Source organism: Megascapheus bottae, chromosome 3 (assembly GCF_031878675.1).
Source record: "Megascapheus bottae isolate mThoBot1 chromosome 3, mThoBot2.hap1, whole genome shotgun sequence".
NCBI lineage: Eukaryota > Metazoa > Chordata > Mammalia > Rodentia > Geomyidae > Megascapheus > Megascapheus bottae.
In genome coordinates this window covers 8,932,860-8,955,485 of record NC_143511.1, presented here as the reverse complement: position 1 = coordinate 8,955,485, position 22,626 = coordinate 8,932,860, and the positions used below count along the sequence as shown (strand labels likewise).

The 22,626-nt window shown below is 37.9% G+C and overlaps 1 protein-coding gene across 1 annotated transcript in view; it reads right to left on the bottom strand.

Moving 5' to 3' along the window:
• The window catches only part of LOC150064916 (uncharacterized), a 96,200-nt gene extending 77,869 nt beyond the window's left edge, over window positions 1-18,331 (bottom strand). Inside the window, exons 1-9 of the mRNA XM_090329283.1 lie at window positions 18,289-18,331; window positions 15,753-16,335; window positions 12,447-12,506; window positions 10,167-10,226; window positions 7,935-7,985; window positions 7,021-7,074; window positions 6,211-6,261; window positions 4,821-4,877; window positions 2,979-3,032 (exon numbers count right to left, since the gene is read on the bottom strand). Coding sequence (XP_090185409.1) covers window positions 2,979-3,032; window positions 4,821-4,877; window positions 6,211-6,261; window positions 7,021-7,074; window positions 7,935-7,985; window positions 10,167-10,226; window positions 12,447-12,506; window positions 15,753-15,763 — 398 coding nt within the window. The 5' untranslated portion in view covers window positions 15,764-16,335; window positions 18,289-18,331. The remainder of the gene's footprint in view (window positions 1-2,978; window positions 3,033-4,820; window positions 4,878-6,210; window positions 6,262-7,020; window positions 7,075-7,934; window positions 7,986-10,166; window positions 10,227-12,446; window positions 12,507-15,752; window positions 16,336-18,288) is intronic.
• Window positions 18,332-22,626: the final 4,295 nt, after the last annotated feature.

The following is a 22,626-nucleotide window of genomic DNA, read 5'->3' as shown; positions in this document are numbered from 1 at the left end:
GGGCTGAAAACACACCTTAACAGTAAGGCATTTCTGGAAAATACACATCAAATTTAAAAACCCCTAATGACCAACCTTTTCTCAGTCATTGAGACATAGAGAGAGACAGGGAGAGACACACAGAGACACAGACAATAGACAGAGAGAGAGAAACAGAGACAGTCAGTCAGACAGACAAGACAGAACCCCTGTAACTTGCTTTATCCTCTAGCTAGACAAAATGGAGTCACCAGAGAGAAATTTCTTAACCTCCTGAGTCTTACAGCATAACACTGAATTGGTTTTGGCCACTACAATAGACTAGGAACAAGAAGAATTCATGGTATTTCTTCTTGGAAATACCTAAAATTTTAGAAAGGTCTCTACTGATACTAGAGCCCAAGGATCTTAGAAAAATATCAAAGGCTCTGCAGTGTCATCAATACTTAAAATTAAATTCTCTAATCTCTATCACTTTCTTTTCTGTAACTATCCATTCAAGTGTGTCTGGACTTACCAACATGTAAATATGCATAGATACACATAGGTGAGAGTGTATGTATATTTACACCCTAACCTTCATTTTTGTTTCTTTCAGGAAGTTCAGCTGTAGTATCAGATGACAGTTCTTCATTTTGGGGCAAAATCTCTTACCACTCATACATTTCCCACAGAGTTTCCTTCACTGCTTAGGTTTGACAGCAGACTATAGTATTCCTACCTATGTCTCACAGCTGGGATCTCATGCCTATACCATATTGCTCTGCTACTTCTTGTTTAACATGTTGACATCTGTGTGTGTATACACACATTTCTTGCCTTCATTCTGACCTTAGGAGTACGCGTAGATATGTATATATGTAAATATCATCAGATCATTGAGAGCCTTCAAGGATATTAACTCACATTCCCATCCTAGATCACACATTATGTCCTACAGCCAATTTTCAGGATAGAAGTGTATTGGAATATATAGGCAGGCATGACACATAACTTTAGCATACATGTTCAGTCAAAGAACAATCTACTTTATACAAATGATCAATTTTCACTACTCATAGCAAATTGCTACCTCATAGGATACCATACATAATGATAGATAAAATCAGAAGATAGATGAAACTAGGTCATCATTTTGATTATAATAAAAATGATCTATTAACATTTACTATTGTATAACTATCCTTCACTTAACAATAGTTTGTTAATATTACCACAGACCCCACAAAAGCATTTATTTCAAGCTGAAATAAATATGTACTTTGATGATAATCAAGTATTTTAATCATATCTTTACTGACACTCACTAAGTCAACTTACTGCCAGTCATACAGGGTACAATTTTAGGCTAATACACAAAGAAGAAGAGAATCAATCCTTCTCTGGGTTGGCAGCCACCAAATAACAAAGAAGCAATGAAACAAGGATATATGACAGAAATAAATGAGAATGGGAGCAATATGTCTCTTCTGATCAATCAGAAACTTAGGGGAATATGCATTATTGTATCCAATGAAACTGCCAATGGTAGAGTAAGTTTGAAAACCCCTGCCCCAATGATATGCTGGCTGCTGAATACCCATTTTTAAGAGTGAGGATGGAAAGGAAGATTGTATGTCTAGAAAAAATCAAATGAAAGTAATAACAAGCAGTTCTTGATATGTAAAAAAAAACCCAGACTACAGCAATCACTGGAAAAAGATGTCAAGAAGAGCAGGAAATTATGGCAAATACATCAAATAAACAACCAGGAATAGTTATTGTAAAGATAGAGGTATATAGTGCAGGAAAATGCTTTTCTATAAAAACAACATCATGAGACCTACAAGGAGACATATACTTGAAGAGTATATTACATGCATTCATATCCATTGCTAGAAAGGAAGGATCATTCAGACAAAAATGTCAATCACAAAACATCAAAGTTTTCCACATTTCAAATTTGTCTAGAAGACACTTCAAAACATTTCATTTTCTAACTGAAGAATATACATTCTACCAGAAAATCACATGTTAAGCTAATAACCAGGTTAGAAGAAACTGAAACAAAAATTGGATATACCAATGTATCTTATTTTTACAAAGCAATAGAGATACAAAAAGAGAGAGGAAAAAACAACGCATGAAAGTTAATTGATAGACACTTGAATGATCGGGGGACTGATAAACCAAGAAAGAAATGTAAAGTGTCTTGAAGCAAATGAAAACAAAGTGATGATATTGAAAAACATATTAACTTTAAGGTGACAGCTCAACATGATACTCAAGAAGTGTGAAGTAGAATTGTAGTCACAGGGTGGGGAGTTTTGGAGGTGGGTACAGAGTCAGTGGTGTATTAGCACAGAAGGAGTCACACCTAATGTTTTACAGAGCCCAGTAGGAGCTTGTTGGAAAGTTACTGAATGCTTCCCCTTTTTGTCACACTGGAGTGTGATGACAGGGCATTCTGTTTGCCTGCTAGGCAAACACTCGACCACCTGAGTAATGGCCTAAGTCATTTGGTGCTGTAGATGTCTTTCCAGGAAGGTCTTCCTTCTGTCTAGGTCTGGAAGTGGCCTCAGATCATCACCTGGTTATCTGTGCTCCTGGGAGAAGGGAATACAGCTGTGAGCTCCTAGGACAGGCTCATTGCTTGAGATAAGGGTCTCAATAACTTGTTTTCCATGCTGGCTTCTACATAGGATCACCTCCAATTTCCACATACCACACAGTCAGTGTGACAGGCAGACCCTTCCTGATGCATATTTCTTTCATTTTCCTAGCAGCACCGGTGATCCAACACAGAATCTTTCACTTTCTGAATTGCACTGCATCACACATGTCACCGCTCCTTTCATGCTGTTTGTATTTCTTCAAATACAAGGGCTCAGCTCCAGCCTTATGAATGTGGATACTTATGTGTCCCTGTGTCTGTACATACATTCATATAAAATATGTACATAAACTTCTACATATACATTTGTCTAGCACTCTATTATATGGCTTGGATTATAGCTTACCTTTCAGTCACACTGTCATCATCATGTGCTGAACAAAATTCAAATGCAGATGTGCTATAGGGACAAAAAATACATATAGTCAGATATCACATGAATAATTAAACTTCATATTCTGGGTCAAATTATTTTGCAAGTCACAAAACAGTGGACTATGCTTCTTCCCTATAACTGAGATATTCTTCACACACTTGATTTCAAATCAGCACAACATTACAGTTTAAGATTATCAAAGAAATATACTTGGTGATAAAATATTAACAATAAGCGTTCTAAAGTAATTGTGTATCTAGCTCACTGGGTCAGAAAAGAAGACAGGTGCAAGGTCATCTCCAAAGGTAAAGAGAACACATTACTCATTGAGTCACCAAGACACTAGGCCACAACTTCCTAAGGAGAAGGCAGGGTAGTCATCTATCCATGATCTTCATCACATGTAATCAAAACCTCCAGTTTTCCCAAGTAACTGAAGACAGAGGAGAGAAAATAACCATGGAGTCATTACTTGCTCTGAACGATACTGCTATATCCTCCATTCACATGTTGGGATAATCTTCAGAGTATGTGGTGCCAAGATTGAACATTATTACCATATCAATCCAGTCACTTTGAGACTTGGCAACAACCTTTCCATATAAAGAAGAGAGAGTAGTTTGGGAAGGGACATATTTGGTCTGGGACAATTCCATACAACAAAGCCATATCCATACAACAAAACTTTTATGCTCATTGTTTGCAACTAAGAATAAACATGAAACACGTATAAATGTGAGGCGGGTTCCATCAACAGTGATGATGAGTGGGTACTTGTAGAACCAGCTTCACCTGCTGTTGAAGGTTCCTCTACGCCCTGCCAACTGCAGCCTGTTCCTGGCTCTTTCCAAATTCTTTGTTTCTTGCTCTTTCAGGATTCTTTTGTCCTTCACCCAATCTCAAAAATCTCATACCAAAGCATTTTGAATGAAATGTTCTTTTAGATTGTGTGGGTGTTTTTACAGTGTCTTAAACACAACAGGGAAATGAAACATTGCTTTCCTGACATGTTTCTCTCTTATCCAGATAAGTTTCTGTTTTACCCAAAGAAACAAAGTTAGAAAGACTCCTATACACACTGTATTCAGATCAGATAGAAACTAGGTTAATGGTGTTCTCTAGTGCTGGAAACCTCCATGAACATCACAATTCTCAGTCTGCACATTTGTCTACTTGGATAGGTATGTTCAGTATCCATACATGCTAAGAAACTCAATTGGAGGTGTCTTAGAGAAATTAAACTCTTCTACTTGCAAAAGGTAAGACTTTTCCCTAAAAGTTAAGAATACTATGACCCAATAAATCTACCTGATCTGATGGAGAATAACCTCTTCTGGTTTCAGTTCAACTAATTTCAATGGAAATCAAGACTTAGATATCATCTAAATATCAGCATTCTAGGTGTCCTCTATTCCCTGGTGACTTTCCTGCCTCTAAGATAGGGACAAGGAACAGAAGTCTAGAAGCAGGGCTACCATTGATTGTGGTTGCAGGCATCTATAGAAGGAAGGATATAATCTTCCTTTATGGGCCATATAGACCGCTGGGATTACTTTTTTGTTTCAGAAAGGGATTCCCAGCTGCCTGGGCTCATGTGACTAGCTGACAGGCACTGTGGTGATCTAAGGATTTGAGATGCTAGTACTTGACTTCATAGCACCCCATGAGCCAGTGTATTTTGATCTACTCTATCATTTTCTAATAAGTTTCAAACCAGATCATGATTACCTGCAGATATGGACAGGCAGTCCTGTGTAGTCTGAAGACACATTATCCTCCAAAATGATATATTACTAAAAAAAATCAACTCACCAATTACTGTTGTCTTCATTAGAATGAAAAACAACCGTTGTCAAGTCGTTGTCTTCACTGTGGACATATTAAACATATACAAAAATCAGGTTGCACCATGTTGGAAAAAAATCACACATTTTTTTCTGACACTACTAGGTATAGAAATTATGACCTTGAGTATGCCACACAAGTATCTGCCAATGGAGCTGTATCTCTAGCTTTTCTGTCCCTAACATCCCTTATCTCCAGTACTCAGGTCTCAACTCAGAGCACTATCTGTGATACTCTCTGTTCATGGTATGGTGAATCTTTGTGCCTAGGCTTGCTTGATCAGTGATCTTTCCACTTGGGCTTTCACCAGAATGTACGATGGATGTGCATGCTTTTGGTTCATATGTATAATTATATCTACACAGGTGGCAAAGATCAGAGGACAGCAATATGAAAACATCCAGGGTAGAAATTTATTTTTGTAATTGTCCATCTCCAAGGATCCAGTAAAATGTTGCACTGTATGTGTGGTTCCAGAAGCAGAGCCTCAGGTATAAGCAAGAAAGTAGACTATTCCTGAAGCCCTGACTAGAAGCCATAGTATCAGAGTACCCCATCCCACATACTCGTGGACCCAATCTGTCTCCAAACTCTTTTATTTGAAATGTGAATTTTTTCATGATCCCTGTATTCACATGTGAGCAGTAAGAAGTAAAATAAAATCATAATGCCATGGATTCATCTCTTTCACCAGTATAAATGCTGTCTATAATCTGAAAGGGTATCAATGTATGTGAATTAATGCACCTTCTATCTGGCAAATATCATGTAACCCTTTTACTAATTACAATAAAAAAATGCTGTCTATAAAGTGTTCATAGTGTCACCAACCTTAGAACCACAGTGTTTAAAATGTGGCATGAAGTGGACAATGAAAATATTATGCATAAATGAAGTTTTGGATCTAGACAAAGAGCACACCCATCAGAGAACTGGGCATAACCAGCAAAAATATGGGAAAGAGTTGTACAAGAGGTTATTTACCCCTTTCACAATGAAACAAACTTGTAGTCTCTTTGGTATGACATTTTATTTCTTCACCTTGAAAAAATTCATTTGGTCAGAACAAATGCATGGAATTGTGTGTCACTGCTGTAACACCAAAGGAACAAATCTAATTCTAGTAGGATCTCATATATCAGCAAGGTGTGGATTTTCTAGGAATTTTGCTTCACTGCTTACTGAAATAGCAAAACACTTTTATGAGACTCGTTTCTCATTTATTCAACAACCATGGAAAAGGAGTAATATTACAGACAAAAGCTGCACTGAGAACATTTTGAACATAATTCCCAGAAACACTCTGCTTAACAACCATGTATATTTATATATCTTTATCTACATATAGATATCTGACCTTTTTGTCAATTCGTCTGTCCCAACTTCTGTTGGATCTTTTCCATCCGTGCTAGAGGATTAAACGATAGTCAAATGCCATGTGAACTCATAGTCTTAGTTTTTTATTCAAATTGGCTACAGTTTATCTAACACAAATAAATTCATGAGTAGAAATAATACATAACTTAGCAAAATGAACAAAGGTATTTCCATTTTTCCCTGGAAAGGAAAATTAATTTCTTGTGTAAAAGAAAACTTTTATGCATGATTAAAGTCTTTCTTTCCTAGTAAACTTAGCACAATGCTATTGATATTATGCAGTTTAATGCTAGTTGGAACTCACTTCAGAGGAACTCAATGCTTTAGAACTTCTAATTTTCTGCATTCTAAGTCTGCTCTACTCCCTCTGTCCTTTCATTTATTTGGTTGTTTTTTTTAACTGCCTCTCACAAATGGACAAGGAACGGTAGCCGAAGAAGAAGGATTCTCATCAGTTCTGATAGTGGGTATCAGAATTCTGGAGAATGAAAAAGATCTGTTGTTCGTTTCATTGAGAAACCACTAAGACCATTCTCACTGTTTCTAACTGGGATTCTTACCACTGTTGGCTCTGTGAAAGTTGCATGCAGGAACTGATATGTAAATAAGGATTTGGTTGCTAGGTTTCACTTCAAAGCAGACCATGATCAAGAGTGTGTTCATTTATGCTATCATTCTCTATTTCAATACACACAAGGATTACATGAGAACTCTCTGAGAAGCTGCCATATTGATTGGGCATTGTACTTACATTGAAATCAGTTTAACTTTCAGATGATAGACAACTCACCAAATGTCAATGTTCGAGTCACAAACCGCAGTGGCTGGAAACGTCGTGACATCACTAGTAATGAAATAAAATTAGAAACAGATAATTGAGTTGGACCATGTAGAGGAACTCAAACATGTTTTATACAAGCTGGATATCGAAATCATGGCCTTGCTCCTGCTAGGAAAATGTTCTGCCACTTGAGCTACATCTACATCTCCAGCTCTTGTGTTCCCTCGAGTGATTTTCTCTGGTACTGCAGTGCAAAACTGAGAGGCATGTTATTAAATGAAAAGCAGTATTCCATTTTGCCATAGAAATGGAATTGTATCTCTTGGGGATATTAAATATGGACCTCAGAAAATTAAAGGTTTCATCCAAGATGGAAGAATTTTTCTCAGTACATCTACCACAATGCCTAATTCCATCTTGTGTAACTTTCAATGCAAGTCAAAGGAACTCAACCCTGAATTCCCTAATTTTCTGCTTCCTCCATTCCTTCAATAATCTGGGATATCTTTACTGATTTCAACTCTCAGATAGGAACAATGGACAGTAGGCCAGAAGCAGGACTTCCATCAATATAATGGTGGGCTTTTCAGTATCACCATTTTGGAGAATGCAGGGTCAATACACAATAAGAACTTTAATAGTAGGCTCTACACACCATTTCACCACAGGGTTAGTTCTGAGTAGGACTGTCACCTCCGTTGGCTAATAGAAAGCAACATACAAGCACTGACATTATGAAAAATTTGGTTGCTTCCTAGACTACAGAGCAGCCAATCCACCAGTGTTCTTTGACCAACTCAATCATCCTCTAATTGTGTCAATATTCAAAATGACTTCATAAAGATATTCCTAGGCTGTCTGTATAATCTGTATTGTCCTCAGACTCCAAAACGATTGTACACTGAGATGTCAAATCAACTCACCAAACATTTGCGCTCGGTTCAGATATGAGGACCTCTAATGTGTGGTGCTCACTATAACAAAATACAAAACATAGAGACAATTAAGTGGGACACTGGGAGAAGAAACAATGCATTTCCCTAAAAGGTTGGGGGTTTAAACTATGGTTTGTGCTAGATATGCATTTGAGTTGTGTATCTAACTGTTCTATAGCTTCAATCCCTGTCTCTGAAACTGCAGCTTAAAGTTTGGGCCCAGTGCTGAATGAAGCTTCTGAGGACAGAAGATTGCTTTTGTCTATGCTGACTCAATCATCCCTTGCTGGCTGTGCTCTCAGGATGATCTGGCATGGGTAGATGAACCACTGTCAGACCTCTGTGATCTACTGGATCATGTACTGAGAGAACTGAAGACAGATGACAAAAACAAAGTCACTAAGGAAAAGAATGTGTCTGAAAGGCTAATTCAGTTCAGCAGCAAAATGCTGATGAGGGAATCTACAGATCAAGAATGGAAGCAACAGGGCCAGGAGTTTGGCCTAGTGGTTAAAGTGCTTGCCTAGCATGCATGAAGACCCAGGTTCGATTCCTCGGTACCACATACATAGAAAAAAGCCGGAAGTGGTGCTGAGGCTCAAGTGGTAGAGCTCTAGCCTTGAGAAAGTCCAAGGACAGTGCTCAGGCCCTGACCCGAAGCTCAGGACTGGCAAAAAAAAAAAGAATGGAAGCAACACCCATGGCACAAGAACAAAAGGAGCACAAGGCCAAATACCATAGCAACTGCACAGGAACACACACACACACACACACACACACACACACAATTGGTAATTTCCTTGATGAAGAATGTGATCTTGTGAGAAAACCCAGCAACTGTCCATTTCAAAAATTACAATCATGTCTTGATGCCAAGACTTTAAGTCTTTACCCAAATAAATGACGTCTGTGCACTATTCATGGAGTCAGAAACCTTCAATTCACATTTATGAAAAAGTTGCATTAACTGTACAGAAGAACATGGCATCTGCCAAATAGGATAGAAATCTAAAGGAGGAGTGGATGGACCAAACAATTGTCCAAGCCAAAAGGGAGACTTTGTGGAGACATTCTCTTCTACTGTCTCGAACAAGAGACAAATGTTCACAGCCACTTTCAGACCTATAATCCCCAGTCGTGGGAGGTAAATTGTTAGTAGTTCTTCCTTTGTGATCCTTTGTTACTGCCATCCTAGAAAATGTGTACAAACCCTTCAATCTGTGTCTCATGCCCAGGTGGTCTGATCAGAGTTTTCTAAGAGTTCCCTTCACTGCTCACAAGGACCGGGAGAATTCACTTTCTCCTGGAGTCTGAGTCCTTCACCCAACTTTCAGAAGGATGGAATGGCACAGACAAAATCGCACTGCCGTGACACTCCAATAGTTCTCCACATTCTATGTGCTCAGTCTCTGAACATCTTTGTACACATGTATATCCATATTCTGGTATCTGTTATTTTATGCTGACCTCTCTAGATATACGTGTGATCTGCTTTGAATCATTAAATTATACACAGTAAAACACTGTGGAAATTCCTAAAACTATTTTTCACCCAAATTTGGTACAATTCATCAAAAACAATCACAAAATATACTATTTTTGGAAGGGGGAATTTCCTAGAAATGAGGTTCTTGGTCCAAAGAAATGTTGACCTCTGATAAAGGAATCTTGTATAAAAGATTGACAAAGAATTCTTTCCTTATGGACATATATTGTGGATTTGTGTCTTTCCTTATTTTCCATTTCACTTGCTATGCAGGAAATCAAGCTGATATACCATCTACAGTGCTGCTTCCATGACTCCCTCAGTTCCCACTTGCTGGTGCTACTGTTGGCTGTCTTTCTAGCCTCCTTGATTGATAGAAAGATCTGTAGGCTCCCATCCAATGTGATAGTATGCCTTTCAAGGTAACAGAGGAGTGGAGTATGAAGAAGTGATTCAGGTTCCATTAGTGTTTTTTTTATGTGAAATCTGTTTCCAATACATTCAATTGGTGTGAGTTTTATACACGAACTGTGACCATCTTCATTTCCCTTTATAGATCCTACTACTTGACTTTGAAAGAAAACAGGAACAATTGTCTTTTGACCTTTTCTATTCTTATTTATGTCAAAACTTAAAACAAGGATGTACTGATACTGATCGACTGTCATATATATTGTCTACGGTTACAACACTTTACATTGTTTATCACTCAGTTGACAAGTACATGGACTCACCATATGTTGAGGGCCGGCCAGGACTGGGATACATTTCCCCTCTGGGTGTCAGATTCCACACTGTGAAGAAATTAAAGACATACACAAAAATTGAGCCAGAACAGTACAGAAAAATATCTACATTGCTGGGTATTGAAACCATGCCAAGCATGGGATCTGATATTAGAGCTCCACCTCCACCTCTGCTATCCCTGCCAGGCCTCCTTGAAGTATTGAGGTTTGACTTCAGAATCTTGGGTTAGATGAAGCTGCATAGGAGTGATTCGAGTTTTGGCAATGCTGCCTCATCATGTGAACCTCTGTTTTCTCTTAGAATGGCAGGGAATGGACTGGTGAACCACTGAATAACATTTCGTGGAAGATCTGATGATAGCAAGTGGAAGGCACTCAGAGTAGAAATGGCTTTGAATGGCTATTTCCAATCCTGCACCAAAACATTGGACTACAAATGTGGAGTTTGAGTGATAATGCGTTATATTAGAGCACAAGAGCAGAGGGGCATGTCATAATACCAGTGCATAATCATATGAATACACATAAACACACATATCACACACACACACACACACACACACAAACACACACACATACAAACACATAGGTTACACAGTCCATAATTTCTTTGGTTGAATATGTGATTTCTTTGGAACACCCAGTCACTCTTCACTTCAGCAATTAAAATCATGTCTTGATCCCAAGACTTTAATGATTCGCCCAAGATAAATGATGCTATACAATACACATCAACTCATAAACCCTGGATTCATATTTGTTAAAAATTGGCATTGGGATGGAAATTTGGCCTAGTGGTGGAGTGCTAGCCTAGCACATGAAGATCTGGCTTCAATTCCTCAGTACCACACACATAGAAAAAAAAGCCAGAAATGGTGCTGAGGCTCAAGTGGTAGAGCTCTAGACTTGAGAAAATCCAAGGACAGGATTCAGGCCCTGACCTCAAGCCCAGGACTGGCCAAAAAAATGTTAGTATTTACTGTACAGAAAGAATGGCATGTGCCAAGTAGGTCAGAAAACTAGAGGATGAATCCATGGGCAAGAAAACTATCACAACAAAATGGGACTTTGTGCTTCAATTATTTTCTTCATCCTTGAGTCAGAGCCAAGTGTTCATGGGCCCTTGGAGAACTGAATCCCCTCAGTGCTCTCAAATACATTGTTAGTGCAGAAGCTACTTCATTGTGATTTGTCTCTGAGCTCTAGAAAACATACACAATCCCTTGGAATAAAGTCTCATGGAGGTGATCTGATTATAGATTTTTCTAAGAGTTCTCTTTATGGCTCACTAGAACAACAGGAACTCCATTCTCCTCACTCATCTTAGTCATTCACCCAACTCGCGAAAGGATGGAATGGCACAGATAAAAGTGCACTACTGTGACATTCAAAATACTGCCCACAAACTTGATGCATACTCTCTGTACAACTTTATACACATACCTATCTATATTCCAGTATCTGACCCTCATGGCTGACTTCTCTAGACATACATTTCCTTCCCCTTATTATCACTACTTTATCTTTAAATTATACGCAGTCAAATACTATGTTAATTCTCACACCTACTTTTTTCCCAAAGTATCTGTAATTCATCAAAAACTATCTATATATTGTATATGCAAGAGAGTACTTCCTGAATTTTCCTGGAAAATGATGCTTCGTACTGTAATAAATGTTCACCTCTACCAAACAAAGTTTTTATTCAACATTGGCCAAGAGATCTTGCCTTATGAATGTACACAGTGTTGACTGTGGCTTTGTGGCTTCCCTTATTTTCCATTTCACTTGCTATGTAGGAAATCAAGATGACATATCCTTTACATTTCTGCTTCCGTAGCTCCTCTGTTCCCTACTTGTTTGCAGTATTAGTGGCTGTCTGTCCTACCTCTCTGATTGATAAAAGGATCTGCAGGACCTCTATCTGATGTGATGCTGAGTCTTTCAAGGTAACATAAGTGTGGGGTATAAAGAACTGATTCAGGCTCCATTAGCTACTTTGTATGTGAAATCTGATTCCATTCCATTCAATTAGTGTGAGTTTCATATATTCACCGTGACCATCTTCATTTATCTGCATAGATCCTGGAACTTGACTTCCAAAGAGAATAGGAACAGTTGTTTATTGGTGTGTTCCATTGTGGCCTGTTTATTTTCAAAACTGAAAACAAGGTTGTACTAACACTGTGTGCCTGCCATGGGTATTGTCTATGGTTACAACACTGCATATTGGTTAGCATTGTGATGAGAAGTACACGGGGGACTCACCAGATGTTCAGGGCCGGCCAGGACTGGGACAACTTTCCCCTCTGGGTGTAAGTGTCCACACTGTGAAGAAATTAAACACATACGCAAAAATTGAGTCTAAAAAGTAAAGAAAACTATCATTTTCTATCTACAATGCTGGGTATTGAAACCATGGACTTCTCCATGCCAAGCATGGGATCTGCTACAGGAGCTACCCCTCCACCTCTGCTATCCCTACCAGGCCTCTTTGCAGTACTGAGCTTTGACTTCAGAAGCCTGCACTAGATGAAGCTGCATGGGATGAGACTAGCATTTGGCAACGCAGTCTCATCACATGAACCCTGTTGTGCCCTCAGCATGGCCAGGAATGGATTGGTGAACCACTGCTCAACTCAATAATGACATTTACTGAGAGGACTGATGATAATAAATGGAAGGAAATCAGATAGAAATGGCTTTGAAAGGACATTTCCAATTCAAAATATTGGCAACAAAATATTGGACTGGAAAGGAGAGTTGAAAAGAAAATATCAGACTTAAGCACAAGAGCAGAGGGGCAGATGTCATAATACCAGAGTACCAGCACACAAACACACATATAAACACACACACACACACACACACACACACACACACACACACACACACACATACTCTCTCCCTAATTTCTTTGAGAATATGATTTCTTTGGAACACCCAGTCACTGTTCATTTTCACAATTAAAATCATTCTTGATGCCTAGATTTCAATGCTTTACCCAAGGTTATTGATATCTACACACTATTCATTGAGTCATAAATCTTGGATTTAGATTTTGAAAAAGTATTCACTGTACCAAAAGAATGTGTTATTTGTACACAATGGAATTCTATGCTGCTGTCAGAAAGAATGACATTGCCCATTTGTTCAGAAATGGGAAGACTTAGAAAAAAATCATATCAACTAAAGTAAGCCAGACTCAAAGGAACTTAGGCTCAGTGGTTTCCCTCATTTGTCATAATCAGTGGAAACCTTGGGCTGTCCTAGCAGAGATTTGCAATAGGGCAAAAACCTTGATACAAAAGGCCATAGAGTAGGACGCTAAATCAAAGGATTTCTAGGATGTAGAAACATAAGCCATATAATGAATGATTGTTGTTCTTAAGGTACTATGTTATCTCTCATCTCTTTTGCTGTCCCTTGGTTATCTCATATTGTTACAGTATCTCACTTTGTTACCTGATATATCGGATATATTTCTTTTTGGTTATTTGAAATTGGATAGGGAAGGGGGGGGAAACTAGATGAGGGGTGGGGGTGGGGGGAGGGAAATGGGGACCAAGACATGTGAAAGGTTATCAATGTATGTGAAGTGATGCACCATCTATCTGGCAAATATCATATAACCCTTCTATTAAGTACAATAAAAATATATGAAAAAATAAGAATGGCATGTGCCAAGCAGGGCAGCAATCTAGAGGAGGAATCATGGGCCTGACAATTGTCCACAACCAGGAAAACAGGGAAAAGGGATCTACAAGGAACTTCCTTTTCCTCAGCCCTGTGTAGGTGCCAAGTAGCTGTGGGCCCTTTGATTTGAGCCCTATATCCCCCAGTGTTGTGATGTAAATTGTTACTGCGGAAGCTACTTTTTCTGTGATCATTTGTCATTGCAGTCTACAAAATGTGTACCGTCTCTCAGAATAGGGTCTTATAAACAAGCTATCCTATCAGAGTTTTCTAAGATTTCTCTTTACTGTTCACTGAAACATCAAGAACCCCATCTCCTCACTGGTGTCTCAATCATTCACCCAACTTTAAAAGGACAGTATGGCATAGATAGAGCTGCACAGCTGTGACATTCAAAATAGTTTCCATAATGCAGGGATCAAGTGACTAAAATCCTAGCTACTCAGGAGGTTGAAATCTGAGGATCATATTTCAAAGCCAGCCTTGCCACTGTAATTTCCAATGAGACTGGAATCTCCAGTTAGCCACCAGAAACCCAGAAGTAGTGCTATGGCTCAAGTGGTATAGCCCCTGCCTTGTGCTGAAGAGCTCAGGGACAATAGCACACAGGCCCAGAGTTCAAGTCCCCATCCTACAAAATAAAATCAAAGAAAATAATCGGTCCTACATACTTATTTAGTCTCTGTATATCTTCATACATATGCCTATCTATGTTCATTATTTGACCTATCATAGCTGACCTCTCTAGATAGAGATGGGATCTGCTTTGAATCATTAAATTAAGCACAGTCAAATACTATGTACAATCCTATATATACTTTTTTAATTTTTGCTAATTCTGGAGCCTGAACTCAGGGCCTGGGCACTGACCTTGAGCTTTCTCAAGACTAGCGCTATATCACTTGAAACACAGCACCATTTCCAACTTTTCCTGTGTATGTGTTACCAAGAAATAGAACCGAGGGCTTCCTGCATGCTAAGCAAGCACTCTACCACTAGGCCATACACCTGGCCCTTCCTATATGTACTTTTTCACACAAATTAGCTGCAATTCACTGAAGACTAACTATAAATATGATATATATATATATATATATATATATATTCAAGAGGGTATTTCTTGTGTTTTCCTAAAAAAGAGACTTTGGGATCTAACTAAATGTTCATCTCTAAAAAACAAAGCTTTTAGACAAGACTGATGAAGAATTCTTTCCTTGTGAACCTACACCAATGTTTTCTGTGGTTTTGTTGTTTCCTAGATTTTCTTTCCCTTGCTATGTAGAAGCTGAATCTGATATATCACCCAAATTCTGCTTCCAGGTCTCCTTTTATCCCTTTTGCTCGTTATGTAGAAACTCCAGCTGATATGGCTTTTAAATTTTGTATCCTTGTTCACTGTTTTCCACTTCATGCATTATAATAAAAATTCCAGCTGATATATCATCAAAATGTTTGATTCTGTTTCCCCTTTACTCCTTGCTTCCACCAATACTAGCTTTCTTTCCTGCCTGTCTTATGGAGAAAAAGATCTGCACAGCGGAAGCAAGATTCCTATCCATCATGATGGTGGTATTTCAGGTGAAATAGTCCTGGCTTTTGACACATTTATCCTGATTCCTTTAGCTACTTCATATCTGAATTCCTCCTCACTTCAAACTAGTCATTGTGACTTGAGTGCCTGACCTGTGATACTCTTTTAGCTCCTCATAGTTAACTTTAGAACAGCCTATGAGAAAGTTTCTTTTGACCTCTTTCCTTTGGTATCTATTTTCAAAACAGATAATAGTTACATGATATGGTTGGGCAGTAATATCAACTTTGTCTTGGTACCATATTTCAAAATGATTTTACTTTCAGATGACAGGTAAATCCACTCACCAATTGCTCATGCTGGATCAACAGCTGCTGCCAGAGCCCAGTTTACATGGACTCAGGCATGCCTATCACAGCATCTCAACTGCAGTATTTTAAACAGAAGGAAGCCTGGTGGTGCTGGCATACGCTGGTAGTTCTCCTCTGTAGGAGATACAGCTGAGGCTCAGGGTTGAAGCCAGCCGCAGCCAACAGTCCCTGAGACTCTCATCTGCAATTCACAAACAGAAATGGAGATGTGGCACAAAGTATCTGAAAACTAGCTCCAAGCACAAGAGCTCAGGGACAGTGCTAATGTCCTGAATTTTAAGTACCAAGACCACAAAAAGAAAAAGAGAAAGAAAGAAAGAAAAAGAAATGTGTTTAATTTGTGAATGTGTGACATATCATTTCCATAGAGTTGACATTTATTAACAAAGAAAGTATAGGTATATTCTCAATCTCATCAGCCCAGCTTGGGACTTTTACTCATGGTTTAAAGCATCTTTGAATCCCATGACTTACATATTATATTTGTTGAGGGTCAACACTGCTACAGTGTAATCCGGATATATCTCAGTATAGTATCACTAGGTAACAAACCATTCACCTAAGAGAAGGAAAACACAGAAGAATTTCACACTGATTGTGTTGAAAATATACTTAATATACCAAACATTATGGAAAGTCATGCACACAGAACTGTTTTAGGTGGTGGTGAGCCTTTTAAAATCTATAGCCTATGAAACCTTGAAAGCCATAATTCTTCAGAGTTGACCAATCCTGGGAAAAGTACATTCTGCAATTACTTTTCAAAGTTCTGTTACAGAACAAGAGAAGAAAAATTTTTGAATCAACAAACTTTCACTGATATACAAGGCACCTTTACAGATAATGCATTGCTTCACAGGACATAGAGATGTAAATAAATCCATTATTAACAGAGTTTATATCACAGTTATTATGGATTTTCTACTTGGAAACATTTTATAATAGAAATAAAAAGGATGAGAAATATTGTACATTCTATAATATTTCACAGAGTGGGTACATGTTAAGATAATACAATGTCAATGGGAAATAAAAAGATATTATAACCCTAGCTACTAAGGTGTTCTGAGGATCTCAATTCAAAGAAACCTAAAAAAAACAGCCAGGAGACTCCACTTATCTAAAAGGAAAAAAAGCTGCACTTGAGAAAGTGTATCAATGTATGTGAAGTAATGCACCTTCCATCTGGCGAATGTAATGTAACCCTTCTATTAATTACAATAAAAATATATGAAAAAATATATATCTGAAAAAAAGCTGAAATTGGACCTGTAGCAGATGTCATAATTCACTAATCCTGGGTGCAAAAAAAGTTGTGAAAGCATTTAAGACCCTTAATTAAAACCCCAGTGTTACCACACATTCACAACATCTGTACACACACACAAACACACCCACATACTCAAAATTGTCCAATAATAATAATAATAATATATTTACACTAAGGCATCCAGATACATGTAATACATTCCTACACTCTTCAAAATAAAAAGTAACATGAAAATAAAATTCTTCTTGTAAAAATATATAAATAAATACATTTAGGTAAAATACTGGTTCTGACTTTTAGATCTGGAGCAGACACTTGTAAAACACATTGTATCCAGCCATACCATTTCATACAGAAAGGAAACAGAACTCCCAATGCTTGCAGTCCCTAGTCCTTAGTCCCTAGCCATGGGAGCCAGAAGAGGTTAAGGCAGAGAAAAAAGACTTGTAGCCAGCCCTGCTTCTGCTGTGGAGCTGTGACAGAACTGTGAAGAGCTTCATGTAACCTAAAAGAATTAGGCAAAAGGACTCAAACTGTCTCCAGCCTTTCAGTTTGTAAACAGCTAGACACAGAGGAGGATCAATCTCTGTCACAAATTTAAATCATAGCTGATTTTCCTGCTACCTTTCAGGCTAAGAACTTTCTTTTCTTTTTCTTTTCATTCTTTTTGGTTCATCACTTCCCCTAAACCCAGTTTGTTAAGATAAATCTTTAGAGGAAATGAGCTTTAGGTGATTGACTAATCAGAAATCCCAGCTATTCAGGAGCTGAGATCTGAAGACAAGAAGTTCAAAGCGTCAAAAAGCTTCGTGGAACTCTAATCTCCACTAACCAGCAAAACTTGTACATGGAGTTGTAGCTCAAGTGGCAGAGTGGTAGGAGTTGGAGAAAAAAAAAGCTAAGGAACAGTGTCCAGGCCCCAGTTTCAAGTCCCCATACAGACACACACACACACACACACACACACACACACACACACACACACACACACACACACACACTTTATTCAGGTAGCTACAAGGCAAAGCCTTCATATGTAAGAACCAGAGAGATCCCCAGTCAGCTCTCACTCCTCCAAGTCCCCTCCAATCAGCCCCTTCTCCTCCTCACATTATCCAACAAGCCCTCCCTCAAAAAACTCATTCTTTTTACTTTAATCCCTATGGAAAGGATGGGAAGAAAGTCCAATGTCATAGAGACCAAACCCTATGATAGACAGACTGCCCTTGCTCAGACCCTTACCTTGTAGAGCAAACTCTACTCATATAGTTGCTCCTATGGCAACCCCAAACAGAATGTACTGGTCATCTTTACATCACTGCAGAATGAGGAATGGAATGTTTGAGAATTAAAGGCATACCAGTTCTCCTTAAAGACAGTGGACTGAAATTGGAAAGGACATAAGACCAAAGTCGAACACTACAGTAAAATAGTTTCAACACATAGAATACCTCACCTTTTCTTTTGCCTCTATATTTAATGTGGAGAATTTTTCCGTTAACCCAAACTTGAAAAATGATTTCTGAAATAAAAGTCTGGGAGATTGGCCTAGTGGTAGAGCATTTGCCTAGCATGCATGAAGACTTGGATTTGATTATTTGGTTCATACCTAGAAAAAATCCAGAATTGGGGTGTTACAAAACCATTTATTAGCTCAAAATTCAGCCAAAAATTAGATATGTTTTTAATTTGGCAAAACTAGTGGAGCTTGTTCCCAAGGAATACGCTGGCATACCAGAATGCATAAAACAAGTTGATCAAGAACTAAATGGAAAACAAGATGACCTGAAGAGTGAACAGTAAGTTTGGCCTCTCGTCCAGACAGAAGTGAAGAATGTGCTGATGAAGCAGTGCCCTTTTTACTTTTATTTTTATGTAAAATGTTACAAAATTGACTTTTCTTAATGGACTTCTGTATTAGGAACTGTTCACTGCTGTATTGGTTTGCAGATAGTTACCAAAATGCTTCCATATCACTTAGTTGAACTAAGTACTTTGAGCTAGTCACATAAGGTGTGCTATAAAATTTTTGTGGAATTCTGTTTGGCAATACTGTAAATTACATTATGTTTCCAAGTCATAGAACACCATTACATTGTTGTTTGGGATGACACATTTAATAGAAACATGAAAAATTTGTTCTGCATTGAAATAAATTTTATTTTTGCCTCCAAACCCAGATTAATTACATAGAATAATCCTATTACGAGTAGCATACTATATGTCATATACTAGACATAGATTTACTTAGTAAACTTAATATCCAATATATTTGAAGGCCATACTTCAGAGCTCTTCATATAAGCTCTTTTTTTCAAGAGTGGCCTAGATTAGTAAAATTAAACCAGAAGTGAGCTAAGCTTTTAAGATTCATTCTCTCTCCTGTACTGAACACATTATATCTATGGTTCTTTGTTTTTTAGAAATTTTTTGTATAAACTTTCTTTTACAAAGGAATTCTTTTTTAAAAAAATTTATTCCTGCTAAGTCAAATCCAGTTATAAGAGATATTGAAGCATTCCAGGGGTTCCCCAGTAGCCTCTTATCTTTGATCCAAGATGTCCATCCTGTATTAATGTCACTACAGTGAGTTAAGCCAAAGACTTTTACTTAGGCATTCCTTCTGAGTTCATCACATCAGAATTATGAATAAAAATCATGTTGGGTTTCATTGTAATTGTATACGGTATATGGAGGACATCTCAAACTGTCACTCATCTATATGTCTTCATCATCTTAAAATGGACTGAACTTTTGGGAGGTGGTTTTCTACTACATTTAGGACTTGGCTCTTCAAAGAGTTTCAAAAATACAAAAAATAATTTCAAAAAAAAAGAAAAAGCCAGGAGTGGTACTGTGGTTTAAGTGGTAGAGCTCTAGCCTTTAGAAAGTCCAAAGACAGTGCTCAAGCCCTGAGGTCAATCCCAGGACTGGCAAAAAAGAGATTTCTGAAATAAAAAGCTTTACTAAACTCTTACAAACTCTAATTAAAAATAAGTGTTAATACTAGTTCCAATTCCCTACTGAGAATAGGTAAAAGGAAAATTGCCCACCTAGTGAAGAGAACCAGGGTGTTTCATTAATACAAAGAATATCTTGAAAGAATACTAAAATATTATACTGCATCACATGAAAAGGAAAGCACAACACAAAGGGAGGAAAGTCTTGAACTGATAGAAATTTGCTCTTCCTTGATTGGTTCTTAAGGAGAAGTACAAAGTTCTTGGTGACTAACCTTAAGAATACAGGGACTCAGTTGAAGCATTGTCCCCTTTTCTCTAGTTTAATGTTGTTGATGTACGCTGTTTTTCTCTTTCCTCCTCCATCCTACAGTCATAACAAGTTGAGAAGTCTCAGAATCCTCTTATCACCTATTATGTATTCTGATAAATATATTACATTGATCTGTGTCTTCCACTGTTGGTTGGATAGAATGACTAGAAGGCTGGATATTTTCTGACCCATATTCAATTGGGGTCCACTAGGCAAGAGCGATAGTGAGGACTTGGGGAGGAATAGTTGAATCGCTCACGCTCTCATTTCAGAGAATTGAGAATTTATATGGCTGGGTATGGTGGCTGTAGCTTGCCATCTTATCTATTGAGAAGCAGAGACTGGAGACTGTGGTTCAAGGTCAGCCAAGGAATACTAGTTCTTGAAAGCACATCTGAACTAACTGTTATTATCCTAGCTCCAAGGGAGACACAATGGCTGGGATCCGTGTTGCACGCCTATCCTACCCAGCAAGGTGACTGCAAAAAGCTCATCTGGACCAGACATAAAGCAAGAGCTGCCTCCCTCAAAAAGAAATGAAAAGAAATAAATCACTGCAAATTAACATTTTTAACACTATACATCATAGTTATGGTTGAATACAGTAACAGAGGAAAATTAAATGAAATAAAGCTAAAATGCCCTGGATATGACTCCTTGGAGATTTCTATGAAAAAAAATTACCACAAAGGGGGACTCAGTAACCCAACAAATGGGCAAACACACGGAAGAGACATATCTTGAAAGAATACAATCAGGAAGAAGTCTTCAAAAATTCCTTGCCCTTAGAGAAATACAAACCAAACGTGAGAACTTCTTCAACATCAGTCAGAATTGGCAATCACTCACAACACAAACAACAACAAATGGTAAGGAAACAGAAATCAGTACAAGCACTATGGAAACTGATACGGAGGTTCCTCAAAAACCTAAAAATACATTTACCAACCAATACAGTGATAACATTTTGGGTCATGTATCTGAAAGAATGTAAATCAGGATATGATAGAAGCACAAGCAAACACACAATCTTTGTAGCACTGTTTAAAATAGCCAACATATGGAAACAGTTGACCCAAAACTGTCAAATGAATTGATAAATGGGGTATAGCTACATAATATGTATTATTCATCCATAAAGATGAAGTTATATTGTTTTCAGGCCAGGTTCACAAGGGAAAAATCACGTTTCCTCTCATATATGCAAAAACATATGTAAAAGGATACATGGGATCATACACAAAAATACAGGAGTATCTTCATTATTATGGGAATGTTTTATTAGATTAGAAGGAAATGAGGAAAAGAGAATGATAGATGTTGAAAACTACTGCAATAGAATGTATCTGTGAATGGAGACAGTATTCAGACGCTGCTGAATAATACCAGATATAGGGAGAGTAAGAAAACGTGGGTCCATCTAATTCAAGAATACTAGGTGTAGGTTTGAAACACCCTGGTGAAGGATGTAGGTTCTACAAATAGATTTAGCTTGGGACCCTGCCATATTGCTATTGGGGATATATCTCAAGGAATCTAATGAATATACAGGAAAACCCATGCATACCATGTTTATTTCAATTCGATTACCACAAGCATACGATGGATTCAGCTAAAGTGCCTAGGAACTAAAGATTAAATAAAGAATTGTAGTACATATATATGATGGAATATGACTCCGTTATTTTTTCTCTCATATATTTTATTGTAATTAATATAAGAGTTACATTATATTCACCAGATAGAAGGTACATTACTTCATATATATTCATACACTTTTTCATGTCATGGTCCCCATTCCACTCCCCCTTCCCACCGCACAACTTGATTTCCCCTCTTCCCTCTCCTATTTCAAATAAGCAATGAAGCATATATAAAATATATCAGATAACAAGGTGAAATATTGTAATAATATGAGATAACCAAGGGACAGTAAAAGAGATGAGAGATAACATGGTACGTTAAGGACAGCAATCACTCATTATATGGCTTTTGTTTCTTTATCCTGGACGTCCTTACATTTAGCGTCATACTATATGGCCTTATGAATCTAGATTTGGTTCTATTGTGAATCTCTGCTAGGAGAGCCCAAGGTTTCTATTGATTATGACAAATGAGGGAAATCATTGAGCCTGTGTTCCTTTGAGTCTGGCTTACTTCACTTAATATGGTTTCTTCCAAAGTTTTCCATTTCCTTACAAATGGGCGGTGTCATTCTTTCTGACTGCAGCATAGAATTCCATTGTGTACAAATACCACATCTTGTTGATCCACTCATCAACTGAGGGACATCTGGATTGGTTCCAT